This window comes from Osmerus mordax, chromosome 13 (assembly GCF_038355195.1).
Source record: "Osmerus mordax isolate fOsmMor3 chromosome 13, fOsmMor3.pri, whole genome shotgun sequence".
In the NCBI taxonomy this organism is placed as follows: Eukaryota; Metazoa; Chordata; class Actinopteri; order Osmeriformes; family Osmeridae; genus Osmerus; species Osmerus mordax.
The window spans coordinates 11,740,072-11,758,112 of NC_090062.1; the positions used below are offsets into that span (position 1 = coordinate 11,740,072).

General features: G+C 47.1%; 2 protein-coding genes across 2 annotated transcripts; both read left to right on the plus strand.

Moving 5' to 3' along the window:
• Positions 1-1,113: 1,113 nt before the first annotated feature.
• cyp1a (cytochrome P450, family 1, subfamily A) lies at positions 1,114-4,635 on the plus strand. Its single transcript, XM_067249636.1, has 7 exons — positions 1,114-1,212; positions 1,648-2,512; positions 2,627-2,753; positions 2,867-2,956; positions 3,131-3,254; positions 3,346-3,432; positions 3,525-4,635. Exons 2-7 carry the CDS (start codon positions 1,673-1,675, stop codon positions 3,820-3,822), a joined length of 1,566 nt encoding a protein of 521 aa, XP_067105737.1. The 5' UTR covers positions 1,114-1,212; positions 1,648-1,672; the 3' UTR covers positions 3,823-4,635.
• Positions 4,636-4,935: 300 nt separating this feature from the next.
• Positions 4,936-17,404, plus strand: LOC136955867 (enhancer of mRNA-decapping protein 3-like). The gene is made up of 7 exons (XM_067249637.1): positions 4,936-5,009; positions 5,361-5,528; positions 5,739-5,965; positions 10,356-10,721; positions 15,901-16,054; positions 16,527-16,744; positions 17,010-17,404. Exons 2-7 carry the CDS (start codon positions 5,365-5,367, stop codon positions 17,342-17,344), a joined length of 1,464 nt encoding a protein of 487 aa, XP_067105738.1. The 5' UTR covers positions 4,936-5,009; positions 5,361-5,364; the 3' UTR covers positions 17,345-17,404.
• Positions 17,405-18,041: the final 637 nt, after the last annotated feature.

Below are 18,041 nucleotides of genomic sequence, written 5' to 3' on the forward strand. Positions count from 1 at the left end.
GAACTCATTTAGCCTTTCACCTCAGCAGTGCTGACAGACTACACCCCCCAGCATCCTCATCCAAGGGTCGGGGGAGGCAGGGGCTTGCCACGGCGTTCTCACGCAACTTAGCCAATCTTTAACTCGAGCGCTAACAGGTGCACTCACGCAATGGCTTCTGGCAGTTTTATCACGAAAACAGAGAATGACAAACTGTATGCAATGATCTAATCTGTCGATTTAGAAGCCTGTTCTAGCCTACCACAGATCACTAGACAATTGGTCAAGTAGCTGTGGATGTGAAGTAATTTGCAAAACAAAAGGGTTTAGCTCATGATATATTCTTATTTAAATGTATTTCAGGACACAAAGTAAATTTGACTTGCTATAAAACATGATTTAAAATGTACTGACTTTATATATGCTTCTATCAGACTTCAACCATACCCATTGTTTGTACAATACAACTGTTTGACAGGTTAAGTAACATTTATCAGACTTTCAAGGTGAGTCCCTTGATTAAGGTCTTAGACTTGTTAGTTCCCCCGTCCGGAAGAGACTTGCACGCAATCGAGTAATTGCCTTGGGCCATGAAACAAATTGTCATCCCATTGATTAAATATACCGCGTATTTAGTAAGCTATTGTAGGATATAACGTTTCACAATGATATGGTCTTATATTCGTTCATATTATCTTCTGGTTGAGGGAATTAATTAATTAATTATTATAATAAACATAATTGTATCTTCTGTTTGAGTAGCTGGCTACTATGTTAAATGCTGAGGCAACTCTCAGGCTTCATCGTTCGATCCTTGATCACGCTTTAGCGTGTGAAAATAAAGTTTAAAAAGATAAATGCTTTGAAGTTTTCTGAATTCGACTCAGTAAGATGCGTTGACAACAAATTGTGTCAAATAATTATATACACTTTTAATTCGTCTGTTATATGTCTGTGCAGTGAAACAAGTCGTTCCTCCACCCACAGTAAACTTCATTGATGTTTTCAGCTCTTTTTTTTTTTACCTCAGAGAGCGAGGGAACGAGATAGAGAGAGAGAGATTACGTCACAGACTGTAAGCAGCCAATGGAGCTGAAAGGCACACTATAAAACAAGTGCTCATTCAATGTTTAGACACAGCAAACTAAGAGTCAACTATTCTGGACGACAATCCTCACTAACAAAGAACTTAATCTATTCTCACAAGACGATCGACATCTAATTTCTTTCAAGGTAATTACATTTCCAATGCAGCATCTACTTTAAACGGGAAATTTAACTAAATATTTGAATTATAAGCCTGTAATTCATGTATTAGAATGCATAGAGTAATGTGAACGTATAAAATATCGAACATTCTCTTGCAACGCAGTATAGTAACCGCTCCTCTTCAGGGTGTCAGTTACCTGTTGCAGTAGGCTACTTGTTGTCATTGTATGGCTGCAAAATGTACGATTTTTCACGTGTAAGATCTTAAAGTATACTTAATATACTAATGCATGTATTGAGCCAGACAGTGTTGTTAACCCAAGTTTCAATTACTTCTTATGACTCATAGGCATATAATTAAACCACTATTTCGCTATAATTACATATTATACCCATTGCAAGGTACAATTTCCTCCTTTAAACCTCTGAATGCACACCTAAAACTCTTTTTTTTCTCAGGTTTGCAAAAGTCACAAATATCAAAATGGCTCTGATGATTCTACCCTTAATTGGGGCAGTGTCTGCAGCAGAGGGGCTGGTGGCCATAACAACCATTTGCTTGGTGTATCTGCTCCTCAAGTACTTGCACACAGATATTCCGGAGGGCTTGCGTCGCCTCCCTGGACCCAAGCCCCTCCCTATCATTGGAAACGTGCTGGAACTGGGCAACAACCCCCACCTCAGTCTGACCAAGATGAGTGAGCGCTACGGCCCCGTCTTCCAGATCCAGATTGGAATGCGGCCTGTTGTTGTTCTGAGTGGTGGCGAGACAGTGCGCCAGGCTCTCATCAAGCAGGGCGATGACTTCGCCGGCAGACCAGATCTCTACAGTTTCCAGTTTATCAATGATGGCAAGAGCCTGGCCTTCAGCACCGACCAGGCTGGGGTGTGGCGTGCCCGCAGGAAGCTGGCTATGAATGCCCTCCGCTCCTTTGCTATCCTGGAGGGCACCACCCCAGAGTACTCCTGCATGCTGGAGGAGCACATCTGCAAAGAGGGGGATTACCTGTTGAAACAGCTGAGCACCGTCATGGAGACGAATGGCTGCTTTGACCCCTTCCGTCATATTGTCGTGTCCGTTGCAAACGTCATCTGTGGCATGTGCTTCGGCCGTCGCTACGACCATAACGACCAGGAGCTTCTGAGTCTAGTGAACTTGAGCGATGAGTTTGGCCAGGTGGTGGGCAGTGGAAACCCAGCGGACTTCATGCCTTATCTGCGTTTCCTGCCTAGCAACACCATGAAGAGGTTTATGGCCATCAACACACGGTTTAACGCATTTATCCAGAAGATTGTCAGCGAGCACTATGCCAGCTATGACAAGGTAATTATTTCAATGCATCATGTTCATATCAGATTTTCTGCCATTGCAGTCACTATTGACATGTTATTTGTGTTGTCAGTGATACTGAGGTTCTTCTTATTTACCACTTTTCAGGACAATATCCGTGACATCACTGACTCCCTAATTGATCACTGTGAGGACAGGAAGCTGGATGAGAACTCCAATGTCCAGGTTTCAGATGAGAAGATTGTTGGCATTGTCAATGACCTCTTCGGGGCAGGTGAGTCAAACTTCTCATCAGCTCACCTGTGACACGTTCATAAACTACACGTTATAAAGATGTAGTTGTCCCCCAGAGAGTTTCAGTGTTTCACGTTCCTGTTCCTGTTCCAGGTTTTGACACCATTAGCACTGCTTTGTCCTGGGCCGTTTTGTACTTGGTGGCTTACCCTGAGATCCAGCAGAGGCTTCATGAAGAGATAAGTAAGTGTGATATCACATTTATTTTGACACTTATTGCACACAATTGCTTTAAACATTGAGTATACTAATGTTTTGCTCTATCTTATCTTACATGCAGTCCTCTTAAGGTACACCAAAACGTAAACACCAACTTTGATCTGAACTTGATGTTCTCTTTTTTTATTTTTTTTACAGAGGAAGTGGTGGGACTGAAGCGCTCCCCACGTCTCTCCGACCGCACAAAACTGCCTCTTCTGGAAGCTTTTATTCTGGAGATCTTTCGGCATTCCTCCTTCCTGCCTTTCACCATCCCACATTGGTGAGTTTCATCTGCTGAAAATCAGACAAAATACATTTTACATTTGGTAAATCTGGTTTACAGGCTAATTAGTATGTTTTGTTTCTTTCAGCTCCACCAAAGACACATCCATCAATGGCTACTACATTCCTAAGGACACTTGTGTCTTCATCAACCAGTGGCAGGTCAATCATGACCCGTGAGTTGTATTTCTGCATCAATTGTTTTAAAAGTACAATCATTGTGTTTTTGTATCTCCAGTCTTATCCCTTCCTTATCTCCACTGTGCAGTGAACTGTGGAAGGAGCCTTCTACTTTTAACCCAGACCGCTTCCTGAGCAATGACGGCACAGAGCTCAACAAGATGGAGGGAGAGAAGGTCCTTATCTTCGGCATGGGCAAACGGCGCTGCATTGGCGAGTTGATCGGTCGTAATGAAGTATTTCTCTTCCTGGCCATACTCGTGCAGAAGATGTGCTTCAGAGAGATGCCCGGGGAGAAGCTAGACATGACTCCAGAGTATGGCTTGACCATGAAGCACAAGCGCTGCCATCTAAAGGCCAACATGAGGGCTATGGAGGTGGAGTGAGGTCCTTTTGACTTCTGTCAACTAAGATAAGGCATACATAGGCCAAATTCTGATTCAGACTTTTGTCACATGGGTGTTTTGGAGAGAGCAGTGACAGCTGTTAAAAAAAGGGGCATTAACACAATCCCATTTTAAAGCATACAGAAAATCTGTGGCTTTCAGTTCTTCGAGGTTGTGCTTCTTGGTGATATCTGGAGAGACAGGCTGTTGAGGTGCCTCTGGGCCTTTAAGTACACAGCTTTATGCATCAGATTATTTTGAGGAGACTAAATCCAACTGGTAGCAATACAATAAGAACCAAATTTCACAATTTATGGTTGTTAGACTCATTGCTTTATTTGAATGTCACTGTTTTAAATGGCTACATCGCTTCTTTACTCAACAAAGTGCCTTCTCTCTTAATCTCATCCAGGTGGCCAAAGAGCCTAAACTAGAATAATTCTGTTTATAAGCTAAATATAAAAATAGTCAATTGAGAACAGCTGTTGTATGTGGACATAAGACACCGAAGCTCTGTTTGCATCCCAAAATGTGATTGTTTCTGTATATGCTTAAGCTAATGTGTACTAGGTAGTAAATTTTTGTGTCTAAAATGTGTATATATTGTGGTGACAGTTTCACTGAGGCATTGTGTAATTTATCAGGATACCAAAATACTTTAAATTCTTGACTTTGTAAACACATTTGTATTAGTATCTTGTATAATTAACGTTATGATGTAACGAAGGACTTTTTTTATTTTATAAAACATGCAGATGATGTGTTCAGTTTTTGGAATTTCACATAAATAAATGAAAAGAAAAGCATCAACAACGGTATTTGTTTTTTTAACCGGGATTGCTTCTTTTTACGAACATACAAAAAAGAAAAGAAATGCATCAACAGTCTCGTGCACTCTCACCAAAGTCAGACATGTTTGTCGGCTTCAGTAAGCAATAATATACACCAAGCAACTATTCAGGTATTTTACTTGTTTGTTTATAAAGTGTCACCAAGACCTGTCTAAAATTCAACCAGTTAATTTAAGAAAAATAATAACCGTAGCACAAAAATAAAAGGTAAAGGAAGTGACGCATCTAAGATCAGGAAATAAACATTCTTCGAGAGCTCCGACACGAAGTAGCTACTGATAACTTGCAAACACCGCGGAGATAGCAGTGTTTTTGTGGGGGTTTGTTGCTTGATAAGTAAGACTTAATGTATATATAATCATATATAATGTGCTTAATCACACGGGTTTTGGGATATTGCCTAAGTATGACAGAGAGCTAGCAAATGTTTGCTAGTACGTAACTAGCAAATGTGTGCATGGTGCCGGTTAAGGCTTTAAACTAGCAAGTATAGCTAGCTGAATAAGTTTAAACAACGCGTCTGCCTTTTGTGGATCAAAATGCTTGAAATGAGTTTTCCGGTTTTGTGGAAACGACCCTACATTTTGTCCAAAGTATACCCAACCTGCTTTGTCAGTTAGCTAGAAAGCTATTTAAAAGTGTACTAACGTTTCCTTTGTTTTTCCTGTCTTAAATCCATGATGATAGAATCATGGCTGCGGACTGGTTAGGCAGCCTGGTGTCCATCAACTGTGGCCCGACTCTGGGAGTGTATCAGGGCGAAGTCGCTTCCGTGGACCAGGCTAGTCAGACCATCTCACTCAGACAGCCTTTCCATAATGGGGCCAAGTGTCCTGTCCCTGAGGTCACATTCAGGTAAACGATTTGCTCATGTTGGAGGGCTAAATCCTCTCTAGACCATAGACGTTTAAATAGGCTCTGGTATTAAAAAACATAGCACAACAGAACTTATAATGGAGTATCAGGGTCAAATTGAAAGGTAGTCATTTAGCATCTGTATGTACTCTCAACAACATTATTTTGAACTATATTTGGTTTGATCTTTATTACCATCTGTGCCTGCAGTGCAATGGATATCAAAGAGCTGAAGGTCCTGGATATGGCCACTGGAAGCAGCTACAACAATAACAACAGCAGCAGCATCAGCAAGACCATTTTGGGCCAGAGGGTTGTGACTGACATCCCTCCCAGCTACTCAGGCCACAGTAGCAGTCAGATCAGTAGGGGCAGCTGTGTGGTCAACAGCACCCAGGCCTCTACTTCTGCTCCAATCACCATCCTCACTCGCAAAGGTGCGTTAAGAGATCCTGTGACTTATACATATTAACACAAAGATCTTGAAGGAATTATTACCATCAGCCACAATATGCATGCTGTTCCGACGACACTTTCTCTGCACTGCTTCTTCTAAACCCTTCTCTGTAATTTAACAGCATAGTCAAAGCATGACTACAACTGAAATCATTAACTCTTACTTAACATCAGGATACATAATGTATTCTTGTGTAATACTGGCTTTAAATAGCCTACAAAAATGTCCTGGTATCAAACTTGCTTTGAGGCATTTTTGCTGGACAAGGTTTATTATGATGGTATGTGTTGATGCGTACTACTGTTTTGAATCAATTCTTATTCTAAACTCACACCCCAGTTTCAAGGGACTTTCCCCGTGTATGTTTTACCTGCATGTGTGTATGCTCTCAGATTTAGGCTTTGTGATAAAGTTGGTACGCTACAACAAATGAGTTAAGTCTATGAATATGCTGATAAACACGAATGCTTAGAGACCGAATGATGATGATGCCAAATGTAACAGTGATTAAGAAAGAAACACACTCACCCTGCCATGTTTATGTACGTTTTAAAATGGCACAGTCACAGACTGGAACCATCTTTTCTTTGTTCTTGGTTTGATTACAGAGCAGAAATGTCCCCGTGTTTATCTTTTTCCGTGTAAAGTGACAGGAGGAAATTAAAGGACATATATCAGTGTCACACACAACTCCTGTCCTAATCCCTGGGCCCTTGCACATTTGTCAAGTGTCACTGAAGCTGAGCCAAGACATAATCTGACTGTCTGTCAGACTCGTTGTGTGTTGTGACTCACACAGGGCTGTATGAAATAAACAAGTCCTCATGAAATATCATCAAATAAACCTAGGGTTTCTGTACACTCTTAGCTTGCATATTGAAACTGTCAGAAATGAGAAATGAAGGTTGGTGGTTCCAGGGCAGGGCTTGACAATAACGATGGCCCGGGGCCAGTAAAAAGTAACGTCGGGACATTTACACTAGCAACTCACTGGCCCGATCGGGACACTGCAAATTATTGATTGAAAAAAAAATGAGCATTGTAAAAGTTAACATCCTTCATATGTTTTGCTATCTGCTAAATGCATAAATAACTTTGCAGCTCGTGGGGCGCACAGTTGGCAAATCAAGAGTTGAGTATTGAGTGACGAGAGGTTGTCAAATTGTAATTCTCAAATCTCGATACATTTTTTAACAACTGGCGCGAGACAAAGTGAAGATGGCAGCAAAGTCGAGCTACGAGCTCAAACGGAAGCAACTTTTTTTTATGGAACGAATGTTCCCTGTGTCGTCTTGTATGTTCCCGTCTAAAGCGGACAAAAGTAGATCTTTTTACACAGGCACCGACAATTTTCGAAAACAATCCCTGACCAGCCATGCTAGCAGACAGCACCTGGTTTGCGTGACAGCTAAGCGGATGGTTGACAGTCCATCTTCCAGGCCGTTGACCATGCTGACCATGCTGGTCAGGAATTTAAATGTAGATGCCCATCGTGTTATTGCACGACTTATAACAATGGCATATCACGTAATTAAGACGGGCCAGCCGTTCGCCTCGTTCCCCCAGGCTATTGAACTGCAGCAGAAGAATGGTGTCGACTTGGGTACTTAGTATCATACTGATGAAATGCTATGGAAGCTTTTATATATTAGCATTGAGGGACCAGAGGTTTCAGTTTCTGCCAGACAGTTAGAGAGATGGCTGTCAGCAGTGAAGAGGGCACGTCATGTTTTAGGTTAAAAGTCAATTGTTTTGCTGACTTACCTTTTAATTTTTTATCACTAGAAATGTGATTTTATTTTTGTTCTTTTTATATCCAGAATGTGTTTAATAAATGGTTAAACATGTTAACAGAATAACACAACTTAAAAGTCTTTGGTTTTGTTGTAACAATGATAAATTACAACTTTTGGAGGGGGGGCCTGTAAAAATAGTCTTGGGGCCAGTAAGTTTCAAACCCACTGGCCCGGTGGGGCCAGTGCCAAAATGTTTTAATGTTGAGCCCTGCAGGGTAAAACTTAAAAGAAGGACCTGCAGTGCCCTCTTGGTTGTATTTGGGGCTCACTAGCATGATTTGTCCAATGCTTAAATCGTCAGTCTAGTTCACCTGTGCAGTTCCTTGACATGTAATACTTTTCTATCTATTGGTAGGCATATCGGTTTACCTGACAGCAATGTTTGGTTCTCAAAAATTTATCTGATTGCGTTACTATCTTCAGATGTGCCTTTTGAATGCGTCCAATACAGTTTTGGGCTGAGCTAACAAACCTTATAGTCTAGGGGCTAGCAGTCCTTGACCCGTAGCTAGCTGTTCACAGGTTCTGTTTATTTCAGTCTGATCTAGTCTTGGGTTCTTTACCATTTAGAGTCTGTGTTCTAACTAACAAGTCCGAGCCTGAAGGCTGTCAGCCAGGCACTGTGCTGTGACTTCCCCCAAGATTCCCATAGCGTGCTAAAGGCCTGTACCAAAGTTCCTCTTTACAATACGTGTGTGACTAAGATCAATAAACACCCCCTCCTCCACTCCCACCCCCCCCTCCCGCGCTGTGTCTCTCTTCCTAAAGAGGAGATTATGCAAGGCCCAGTTTACGTGCCTCTGTGCCCCCTCTGTTTTCTGTCTGTCTCCTCTCTCTCTCTCTCTCTCTCTCTCTCTCTCTCTCTCTCTCTCTCTCTCTCTCTCTCTCTCTCTCTCTCTCTCTCTCTCTCTCTCTCTCTCTCTCTCTCTCTCTCTCTCTCCAGTCCAATCCAGTACAGGAAACCTGCCCCCCCACCTCCACACAGGAAGCTGTGTTGTCCCAGGGAGCTCAGAAGGCCAGGCGATATCAATTGTGGAAGCACTGTTTACCTTTGACTTTTTATTTTAATCTCCAGTTCTCGGGCCAGGGGCCAAGGAGCTAATGCACAAATTATATGGGGCCAAAGTGCTGAGTGGCAGGGGTTGGGCTGACCCTTTCACACGCAATGGCATGCTCACTGACTAGGCCTGGGGCTAGTCCATTGGGGAGGTGGGGGGGTTCTGCTTATGCAAGTCCACGGGTGCTACACAAACCTTTTCCAAATGTATCTGTCGTCAATCTTTCTGGGAGAGTTGAATGGGAATGTTTGAATGGACTATCAAAGTTATATCAACATTCCTGGAACCCCACTCCCCTCACATTAGCCTGGAATCCACCCACCCCAAAATTCCTCAGAGCGAAACAGAGATTTACTGAAGAACGTATCATAAGGCTGTTAAACGTGTCCCCATATCCAGCAGACATCCCAATGTCAACATGTCAGATGAACTGGATGGGAAGTCGTGTGTAGGCCTGTTCCCCTGCCCCCAACTACGTTTACATACCCAGCTTCACCTCTTCCTTCCTGCTCTTGATTGGATGGTGGATGTCACAAGGATAGAGGTGTGTGTGTGTGTGTGGTTCCTCCTGTCAATCTTACGTCTGTTCGCATGTGGACACACTTCCTCCCTCTTCGAGGCACGACGACAAGTCTCACGCGCTGTACGAGCTGTCACTCTGACCCACTTGTGTAGTGGATTGTTTTCTGACGACATGGCTCAACAGTGGCCATGCCAATATTGACATCCCATATCTTGTCACGTATGCTAAATCTCCGTATTGGCTCATTCACTGTAATGGCCTGCATGTAATTGTCTACATGTCTTGGAGCTTTGCCAAGGGGATGCAGGTATGTGGTTCACTGTCACCTGGCACTTGTAGCATGAATCACAGCTGTGGATTCACTGGATTCACTCAACTGTTTGCTTCTCTTCCAAAGCACACATGAACAGTTGAATGAATTGAGTACTCTTTTCCTTATGTACCTATGTCTCTTAACAAGTGTGTCATCAGATCAAACACTTCAAGGTGATTTCAAACCACAGATCTGTGTTTTGGGAAGGTCAGGCCAACGTGAATGGTTCAAGGCTCAATGGTTCGGTTTGTTGTTGTGTGTCTTTTTTGCGTGAGAGCCTGAAGCACCTAGCTGTCACAGTGACACTCGCGTGCGACTATACCTCTCTCTTTCTAGGTTAGCGTGAGAGCTTGGTACTGTTCGAGTTGAACACCAGGTTTTTCCAGTTTTTTTTGTTCTCATCTTGGTTCTTTTTTCCTCTTTGTTTTGTTTGCACATGTATGTAAACGTTGTCAATCAGGGCCCCTGTATTGTTCCTCGTGTTGAGGAGAGTATGCACTTACGATTAAATACAACGTTCATTAACACATAAGTCAATATTGAACAACTGGATGAGAAGCTTGTCGTTCCCGATAAGGCCTTTTTGTACAGTTAGTGGAATCCAATCTGAATGCCTTCATCCTAGCTGCCTTCATCCCTAATGCCTTATTTGTCTGCTGTGGCTGGTCCTGTTCCCTCAGGCCCTCAGGGCGTGTCCGGCGGCAGGGGCTCCGCCCAGGCCACGCCCAAGAAGAACGGCGTGAAGAGCGGCCACGTCGGAGGCCAGATGAGGCTGCGGGACGACGAGTGTTTCGGCGACGGCGTGGACGAGGGCCTGGACACCGACTTCGACTTTGAGGGGAACCTCGCCCTGTTCGACAAGGCGGCGGTCTTCTCGCAGATCGACGGCTCGGATCGCCACGGCAACCAGCGAGCGCGGCCCCGCAGCACGCCAAACGAGCAGACACAGTCGCGTTACCGCCACGACGAGAACATCTTGGAGGTCAAGCCGGTGGTGTACCGGCAGATCAGCGTTCCTGTTCATGGAGGGAAGGAGTACTGCACCGGTAAGATGTGAAGGACAGACATCTAAACATGAGTCCTTACAACCTCTCAAAACACATCTCGGAACTCCAAGGTCCAGTGTGCTTTGAGAAGGAAGTGCCCCTTGAAAGGATCCCATGGTGGACCAGGAAATGAGTTTTGAGTTTCAGCTGTAGGAAACAGACACACAACCTCTCTTCGTCACACACACCCTCACTCGTATATGCCCAGACTCAGACATGGCCTAAGATGCGTGTGTGTTGGGGCTCCCTCTGTATGCAGCTGCGCAGACAGGACATGGTGTACAAGCCTAAGAATAGCCTCTCAGACAGACAAATCAGAAGATAATTGGGCTTTCTAATGGGACCCAAGCACGAGGAACAACAAACGTGAGGCTGGTCAGTGAAGCTAGCCGGCTGGGGCGAGAGGGGGGCACACAGCCTTGTGGAACAGCCCAGATAGGATGCAAGAAGGCCAGACACAGTTATCCACTCACTGACCCAAAAAAGCACATTGTCGCACATTGTCGCACATGTGGACACACACCAGGAATGTATGTTGTGTACACTGAGTCAGAGAAGGGGACACAGGTTTAAATTGACAACCAGCCAAAAGTTTAATTTGGAAGCAGTCCCTCTAAATTTGCACCTACCCCCACCACGCGTTTATTGATTTTGGATGGAAATTGTAGAAGCCAAGTGGGGGAGTTTGATAAACTTGCTATGTCATTCTGTAATGTAACACAATGCACCTGATAACCTTTTCCTTCTAGGAAAGGGGTAAATAGCTGCTTCCTCATTGGCCAGAGAGGCCACCTCCCCCTGTTGTCTGACTGTGAGGAATTCTACTTCAGGTTACTATTTAGCCGTTAACCCTTGTGCTGCCTTCGGGTCACATGACCCAAAGGTTCATAACGAACCATCGTTGTGTTTACCCAAGTTTACCCAATACAAAAACAAATAAAAATAATTTTCTTTTAACCTTCGCAATGTGGGGGGTCTGAGACAGCCCAACGGTTAAAAGAAAAAGCTTCACTTTGTTTTTGTATGCGGTAAAGTTGTCGCAATACGACGGTGGGTCACAATGACTGATGGGTCAGAATGACCCGAAGATAACACAAGGATTAAGATTGAAACGTACTCCCTCTCCAATGTTCAATTCTGTTGGACCTTGATAGGATCGAGCCGTCCTGTCAGTCTTTCCTAACACAGCGTGTTACGTAACTGGTTAGTAGATGGTGATAAGCCAGTGGTGCCCTCCATTAGCTGCAGCCCCGCAGCCCAGGTGTGAGGGGGGGTGTTCTGTGGGCGTATGTGCAGCCCTCTGTAACACGGCTTGTAAAAAGGGCTATACAAATACATTTAGATTTGCTCTGTGACAGTACCCGGGCCTGTCCATAGCTTCGCCCCACCTGCACATCTCTAGCCTCTCATTCATACCTGCAGGCATCCACGCAGAAACTTAGTTGAGTAGACCTAAAGTCATGCGAGCCCTCACATGGGATGGTGTGACATTGCCAAGCTTCTCTCCTTTGTGTTCATTGGTGACACACACTCCTAGAAACACACACACACACACTGCACCTCCTGCAGTTCCGTTCATGCAAGGTGCGTACTGGGATCAGAGCTGCTGAATGAGGAAGACAAACCCCCTCCTACCGGCTGGGCAGGTCTCCGTCTAAATGCTGTCATCTTAATCCCCTTCCTCTGTACCCTGTAATTAGACAGGCCGTCCAGGGCTTTACATAAACAGCACCTTGCCTACCTCTCTCTCTCTCTCTCTCACACACACACACACACACACACGGGCAACAAGCCCTAGACTGCCTCGGCTGAATACCGGCCATGCCACTGTAAACATTTTAATCAACAATACCCCCGAGACTGAGACTGGATCTAGAACAACAGACGCCTGGAAGGTTTGCGTTGGTGTAATGTTCCCATTGCACACAGACAGGGGGACGTGTGTTGACACTGCAGAGACTTGTTTACTCGTCTGGCTGTAGCACAGTGGCAATGTCGCCGCCTCTTGCGTGTATGGTGCACCCCAGACCCCACCAAGAGCCTTGAGCTCGTTTCAGTCTCCCCACTGCCGAGTAGCCCAAGCTGGGCTCTCTCCTGTCCTATCACAGACTGAGCTGGGCTCTCTCCTGTCCTATCACAGACTGAGCTGGGCTCTCTCCTGTCCTATCACAGACTGAGCTGGGCTCTCTCCCGTCCTATCCCAGCCTGAGCTGGGCTCTCTCCCGTCCTATCCCAGCCTGAGCTGGGCTCTCTCCTGTCCTATCCCAGCCTCAGCTGGGCTCTCTCCCGTCCTATCACAGACTGAGCTGGGCTCTCTCCCGTCCTATCACAGACTGAGCTTGGCTCTCTCCCGTCCTATCACAGACTGAGCTGGGCTCTCTCCCGTCCTATCACAGACTGAGCTGGGCTCTCTCCCGTCCTATCCCAGACTGAGCTTGGCTCTCTCCCGTCCTATGACAGACTGAGCTGGTTGTCTCTCCTGTCCTATCCCAGACCGAGCTGGGCCCTCTCCCGTCCTATCACAGACTGAGCCGGAGCACTACTCCCGAGTCTGGCCTGAGCCAGGTGTCTCTGGGAAAGGGAGGGCCAGAGACGTGTCTGCTCCCAAGTATCATTTGTTTCCCTCGACACGGAACCTGATGGAATGTTCCAATCAGTTGACCTGCATTCATCATCATTATGAGGTTGGGGAGGTGCAGCAACTGGCCCAGATGAGGTCCTCGGGGGGCGCAGTCCTGGAAGCCCCGCAGGCCTCATTCTCCCTCTATGCATCTCTCCTTTCTTCCTCTATCTCTCTTACTGTCTCTCTGTCTCTTTCCCTTCCTCTCTCTCTCCTTCCTCTCTCCTTCCTCTCTCTCCTTCCTCTCTCTCCTTCCTCTCTCTCTCTCTCTCTCTCTCTCTCTCTCTCTCTCTCTCTCTCTCTCCTTCCCGTCTCTCTCTCTCTCTCCTTCCCGTCTCTCTCTCTCTCTCCCCTCTCTCTCCTTCCTCTCTCTCTCTGCCCCCCCTCTCCTTCCCGTCTCTCTCTCTCTCTCTCCCCTCTCTTCACCTGTCTCAGCAGCAGTCTGCTCATGGCCTGAGTCCAGCCTGCGTGTATTGGTTTCAGCCTCCTCTGGCGTCCTTGTCATGCTTGAAGGATTGCTTCCAGTTCAGTTTATTTTACCACCGCCGCCTGCGTGCTCCTCGCTACCCAGTTCAGCAGGTTGAGTGTTGCGTGTGTACCCGCACCCACCTTGCAGAGTGTGTGTGTGTGTGAGGGAGGCTGAGAACACAGTGTCGGAATGGGGAGGGTTAGGTCAGGGGGGAGGGGGGAGCAGGGGGTTGAGCTGCAACTGCAAGGGGAATTACAAGCAAACGCGCCCGGAGGCATGGTCAAAAAAGCAATTGGAGAAGAGGATAACCGCCCCCTCCCCTCACCCCTCACCTCCACTTGTCTTTCAGCCTCTTCAAAGTGGCGGGTTGCATGAGAAGGAGCAGTTGACTCGGCTGCGCTTATCGCTCGCGTGGTTGGATGAGGATGGGCTGTGCGGACCTAGTTTCTTCCCCCCCTCCCCCTCCCCGCCTCTGTGTAACATATTACCTGTCTTTGTCAGGCTCTGATAAAGGAGCAGGGGGTGGAGCATGGACAGCTGAGAGATAAGGTTCATTACACCCAGGCACGACATCCGTCTCTGTGTGTGCGTGTCACCTTAGGTGTGCGTGCGTGAGCGAGCAGGACACCTGTGTTTGAGTGTGGGTTATCACGTTGCGTGTGCACTCGCCTCTGGTGTGTTTCGTGGGAGTGTGTGTTTGTTTATAAATCAGCACGCGCGTGTGTGCGTGTGTGTGCGTGTGTGTGTGTGTGTGTGAGAGAGAGAGAGAGAGAGAGCGTGCCTGCGTGCAGCCTTATGAGACTGCTGAACACCCGGTAGCTAGGGACACCGTTCAAGGGGCCCATTAAGTTATTAGTTGCCTCCCAGTGGCCTTTCTATCAAAGGGACACTGAGCCGGGCGGCTTTCCATCCCCTTTGATTAGCCCGTCTAAGGTGCCACGGGACTACAGGCTATCTGAGGATTAGCCGTGGCTCCCAGGAGGCCCACGCAGCCTGCTACTACGCAGTGTAGCCTGTCACTGAGGTAATGACCGGGGTATTTAGCTACCTTCCCGGTACGGCTCGGCAGTCTGACAGCATAAACCATGCTCGGAAAAGAAGGCTTTACTAGCCGATCACGTACTAGCTCCGCGAAAGACCTTCACCCACTAAAGTGAAGGTCTTTAGTTTCTTAGTTGTTCTGCTGCGCTTCATCTCATTGTGGTGCCAGTCCCACTGGACCTGGTGGGAGGTCGAACGGAATCAAGGGGAGAAAAAAAAAGGTCTGAAATGTAGAAATGAACTCATACACTCCCCCTCTGTCACGCTACCCCCATGTGTGCCCTAAGGAGACCAGCATAGGGGTTGTTTCTGGGGGGTCCAGAGGGTCGGGGGGCTGCAGACGATGTGGTGCCCAGGCCCAAGCTGTGGATCCAGGGGAAGATGCAGAGACACAAGTGGGTGCGTGTGAGCACAGACCTGAGCTGCTGCCCTATCTGCCCTCGGTAGTTGCTTTTTCGGAAGACTGCCAGTATTTCCCCTGGTTGTTTGGCGCTTCAGTGAAGGCTGACAGAGGAAAGAGGGACTCTTCCGTGATGGGGGGAGAGATCAGGTCAGAGGAAGAGACTTTCCCAAGGGAATGGGCTCCTTGCGTGAGGATGTGCTGCTGCTTAGGCAGAAACTCCCGTCCCCAGAGAGTGTGTGTGACCCAGAGCTGCATACTGGGGGTATTACTAGAGAGATATGTGTTTGTATGTATTTGTGTTTGGCCATGACATGTAACTTTGAGTATACCCACACACACACACACACACACACACACACACACACACACACACACACAGTCTATTACTATTTGCTTCAGAACCACATGGACTGGTGATTACCTGAATCCGTGCACAGACGTAGTCCTTAACCATGGCCTCCTCAGTCAGGGAAACTGGAACCAATCCATCTTTTTCTTGAAATACTTTATGATTCTGTTTAAGGACAAAGTAGAAGTACCTCTTAATGTCTTTCCCTGTCTGTGCTCAGCATGAGCTCAGACCCACTGGACCACTGCCACATGACCACTGCATGTAGACTTGTTTTATCTTCCTTCATTTCTCCAGACTCAGGCCTGGTGGTTCCCAGCATATCTTACGAGCTCCACAAGCAACTCGTTGCCGTGGCGGAGCGTTATGGGCTGTCTCTGGAACGGAGGCTGGAGATGACGGGGGTGTGCGCCAGCCAGATGGCTCTTACCCTGTTGGGGGGGCCCAACCGGTGAGTATCTGACTGCTAACAGCCACATCCACACACCAGGGTTATATAAACATACCCCATGCCCTAGTTCGAGGGTGTCCTTGTTCCTATGTTCTTTTTTTGTTTTGTTTCTTACATTGTTTTCATGGTTGCCGTGGCAATAGCGTGGTACGGTGTTTCTAAGCTGCCGACCTCAACCTTTCCCCCCCCCCCCCCCCACACACACACACACACACACACCTTCCCTCCCACCTCCCATATCCAGGCTCGCACAGGAAAGAGCTAATGCAAACACCGAAGGTGTTGGACTATCTGAGAAGCTCCTTTCTCTCACTGTTATCAGGCTTTATTGCAGAACTGATATCATGATTGACACTTACAGGCCATTTCCGCTGTGTCGTCTCGTAACCTCACACATTAGCAATATTGAAGCCTGGTTTGGATGAAACGGGTGTCGTCAAGACCAGTTGTTTTCCCCTCCTCCTTCCTCCAGGCTGACCCCTAAGAACGTGCACCAGCGGCCCACGGTGGCCCTGCTGTGTGGGCCCCACGTCCAGGGGGCTCAGGGCATCAGCTGCGGACGCCACCTGGCCAATCACGACGCGGAGGTCATCCTCTTCCTGCCCAACCTGGTGAAGATGCAGGAGTCCATCACCAGCGAGCTCGCCCTCTACGACAAGACTGACGGCAAGCAGGTGGCCACCGTCAAAGGTACGTAACACCCTGGTTTTACTCTTTTCTAGGTATGGAGACTCAGTAGATGACAGAGATTGTAAACCCATTGTAAATCTTTGTTAGGTTTTCCTCAGTGCAAAATGGTGTAGAAAGGGTGCTGAGATGTACTGATCTTTGACATAGAGAGACCATGAGGATCAGAGCTTGTCTGGTTCAGCAGTCCCATATTAAGACAGCGCTGCCCTCTGCTGGAGGGACAAAGAACTCTCGCTTGAAATGCTCCTCCTCTTCCCTCATCCAGACCTGCCGGTGAGCCCAGTGGACCTGGTCATCAACTGTCTGGACTGTCATGAGAATCCCCTGCTGAGGGACCAACCCTGGTACCAGGCTGCTGCGAGCTGGGCCAACCAGAACCGGGCCCCAGTCCTCAGCCTGGACCCTCCAGTGGGCGGCCAGCCCCAGGTTGTGGAGGCCAAGTGGACCCTGGCCCTGGGCCTGCCTCTCCCTCTGGCCGAGGGCCATGGTAGAGTCTACCTCTGTGACATTGGCATACCCAAACATGTGTTCCAAGAGGTCGGCATCACTTACCATTCGCCCTTCGGATGCAAGTTTGTTATCCCTCTGCACTCAGCATAGCAGGGCTTTGGAGCTTCTCAGGCAGACGTGTGTGTGTGTGCGTGCTTGTGTGTGCGTGCGTGCTTGTGTGTGCGTGCTTGTGTGTGCGTGCAGCTTTTTGAATGACCGTCACTAACATGCAACACATAAGCACTAGAGGTTGATGGATGTGTCCCTATTGATGTAAAAGCAGCTTGGGATTGTTCCACTGTGGGGAGCACGTCCATGGCCCTCTGAAAGGGAAATGGAGCAGTAGCCCCTGAATGGAGCATCTCTGGAAATGGCTTCAGATGGTTTTGATGGGGGTATGTTTTCCTGGAACTCTCAGAGGGTGCGTGAGCTGTCACTGCTAAAGGGAAACCCTCTGAAGGATTGGGGGAGGGGGGGGGGTCCTGTTCTGTTGTGGGTGTTGTGATGGGGGGTGGGGGAGGGGGGTCTCTCTGTCTCTCCCTATCATCCAAAGTATGTTTACACAGCCCTGACTGCTGACCACTGTGAGTCTATTCATGACCCCTTTTAGCAGCGCTGGGTCTGAGACGCACTTCCTGTTGAAGAAATGTGTTGAGACTGGAGCTGAGCCAGGCCCAAAGTTGCCTATTTTGTTCTTGCCAATATACAGACAGCAATAACAATTTAGATTTTCAGCATTTTTGAGGATTCCGTTAGTTAAAAAAAAAAAGAGAGGAAAAGATACAAAAATAAACGTAAGCACATTTCA

What these genes read in the sequence shown, in the direction of transcription:
- LOC136955867 (XM_067249637.1), top strand. Translation starts at nt 5,365, where the DNA reads ATGGCTGCGGACTGGTTAGGCAGCCTGGTGTCCATCAACTGTGGCCCG. An exon ending in GTCCCTGAGGTCACATTCAG is followed by an intron (nt 5,529 to 5,738) that starts GTAAACGATTTG and finishes CTGTGCCTGCAG; the next exon opens with TGCAATGGATATCAAAGAGC. An exon ending in CTGTTGGGGGGGCCCAACCG is followed by an intron (nt 16,055 to 16,526) that starts GTGAGTATCTGA and finishes TCCTTCCTCCAG; the next exon opens with GCTGACCCCTAAGAACGTGC.
- cyp1a (XM_067249636.1), top strand. Translation starts at nt 1,673, where the DNA reads ATGGCTCTGATGATTCTACCCTTAATTGGGGCAGTGTCTGCAGCAGAG. An exon ending in GAGGCTTCATGAAGAGATAA is followed by an intron (nt 2,957 to 3,130) that starts GTAAGTGTGATA and finishes TTTTTTTTACAG; the next exon opens with AGGAAGTGGTGGGACTGAAG. An exon ending in TGGCAGGTCAATCATGACCC is followed by an intron (nt 3,433 to 3,524) that starts GTGAGTTGTATT and finishes TCCACTGTGCAG; the next exon opens with TGAACTGTGGAAGGAGCCTT.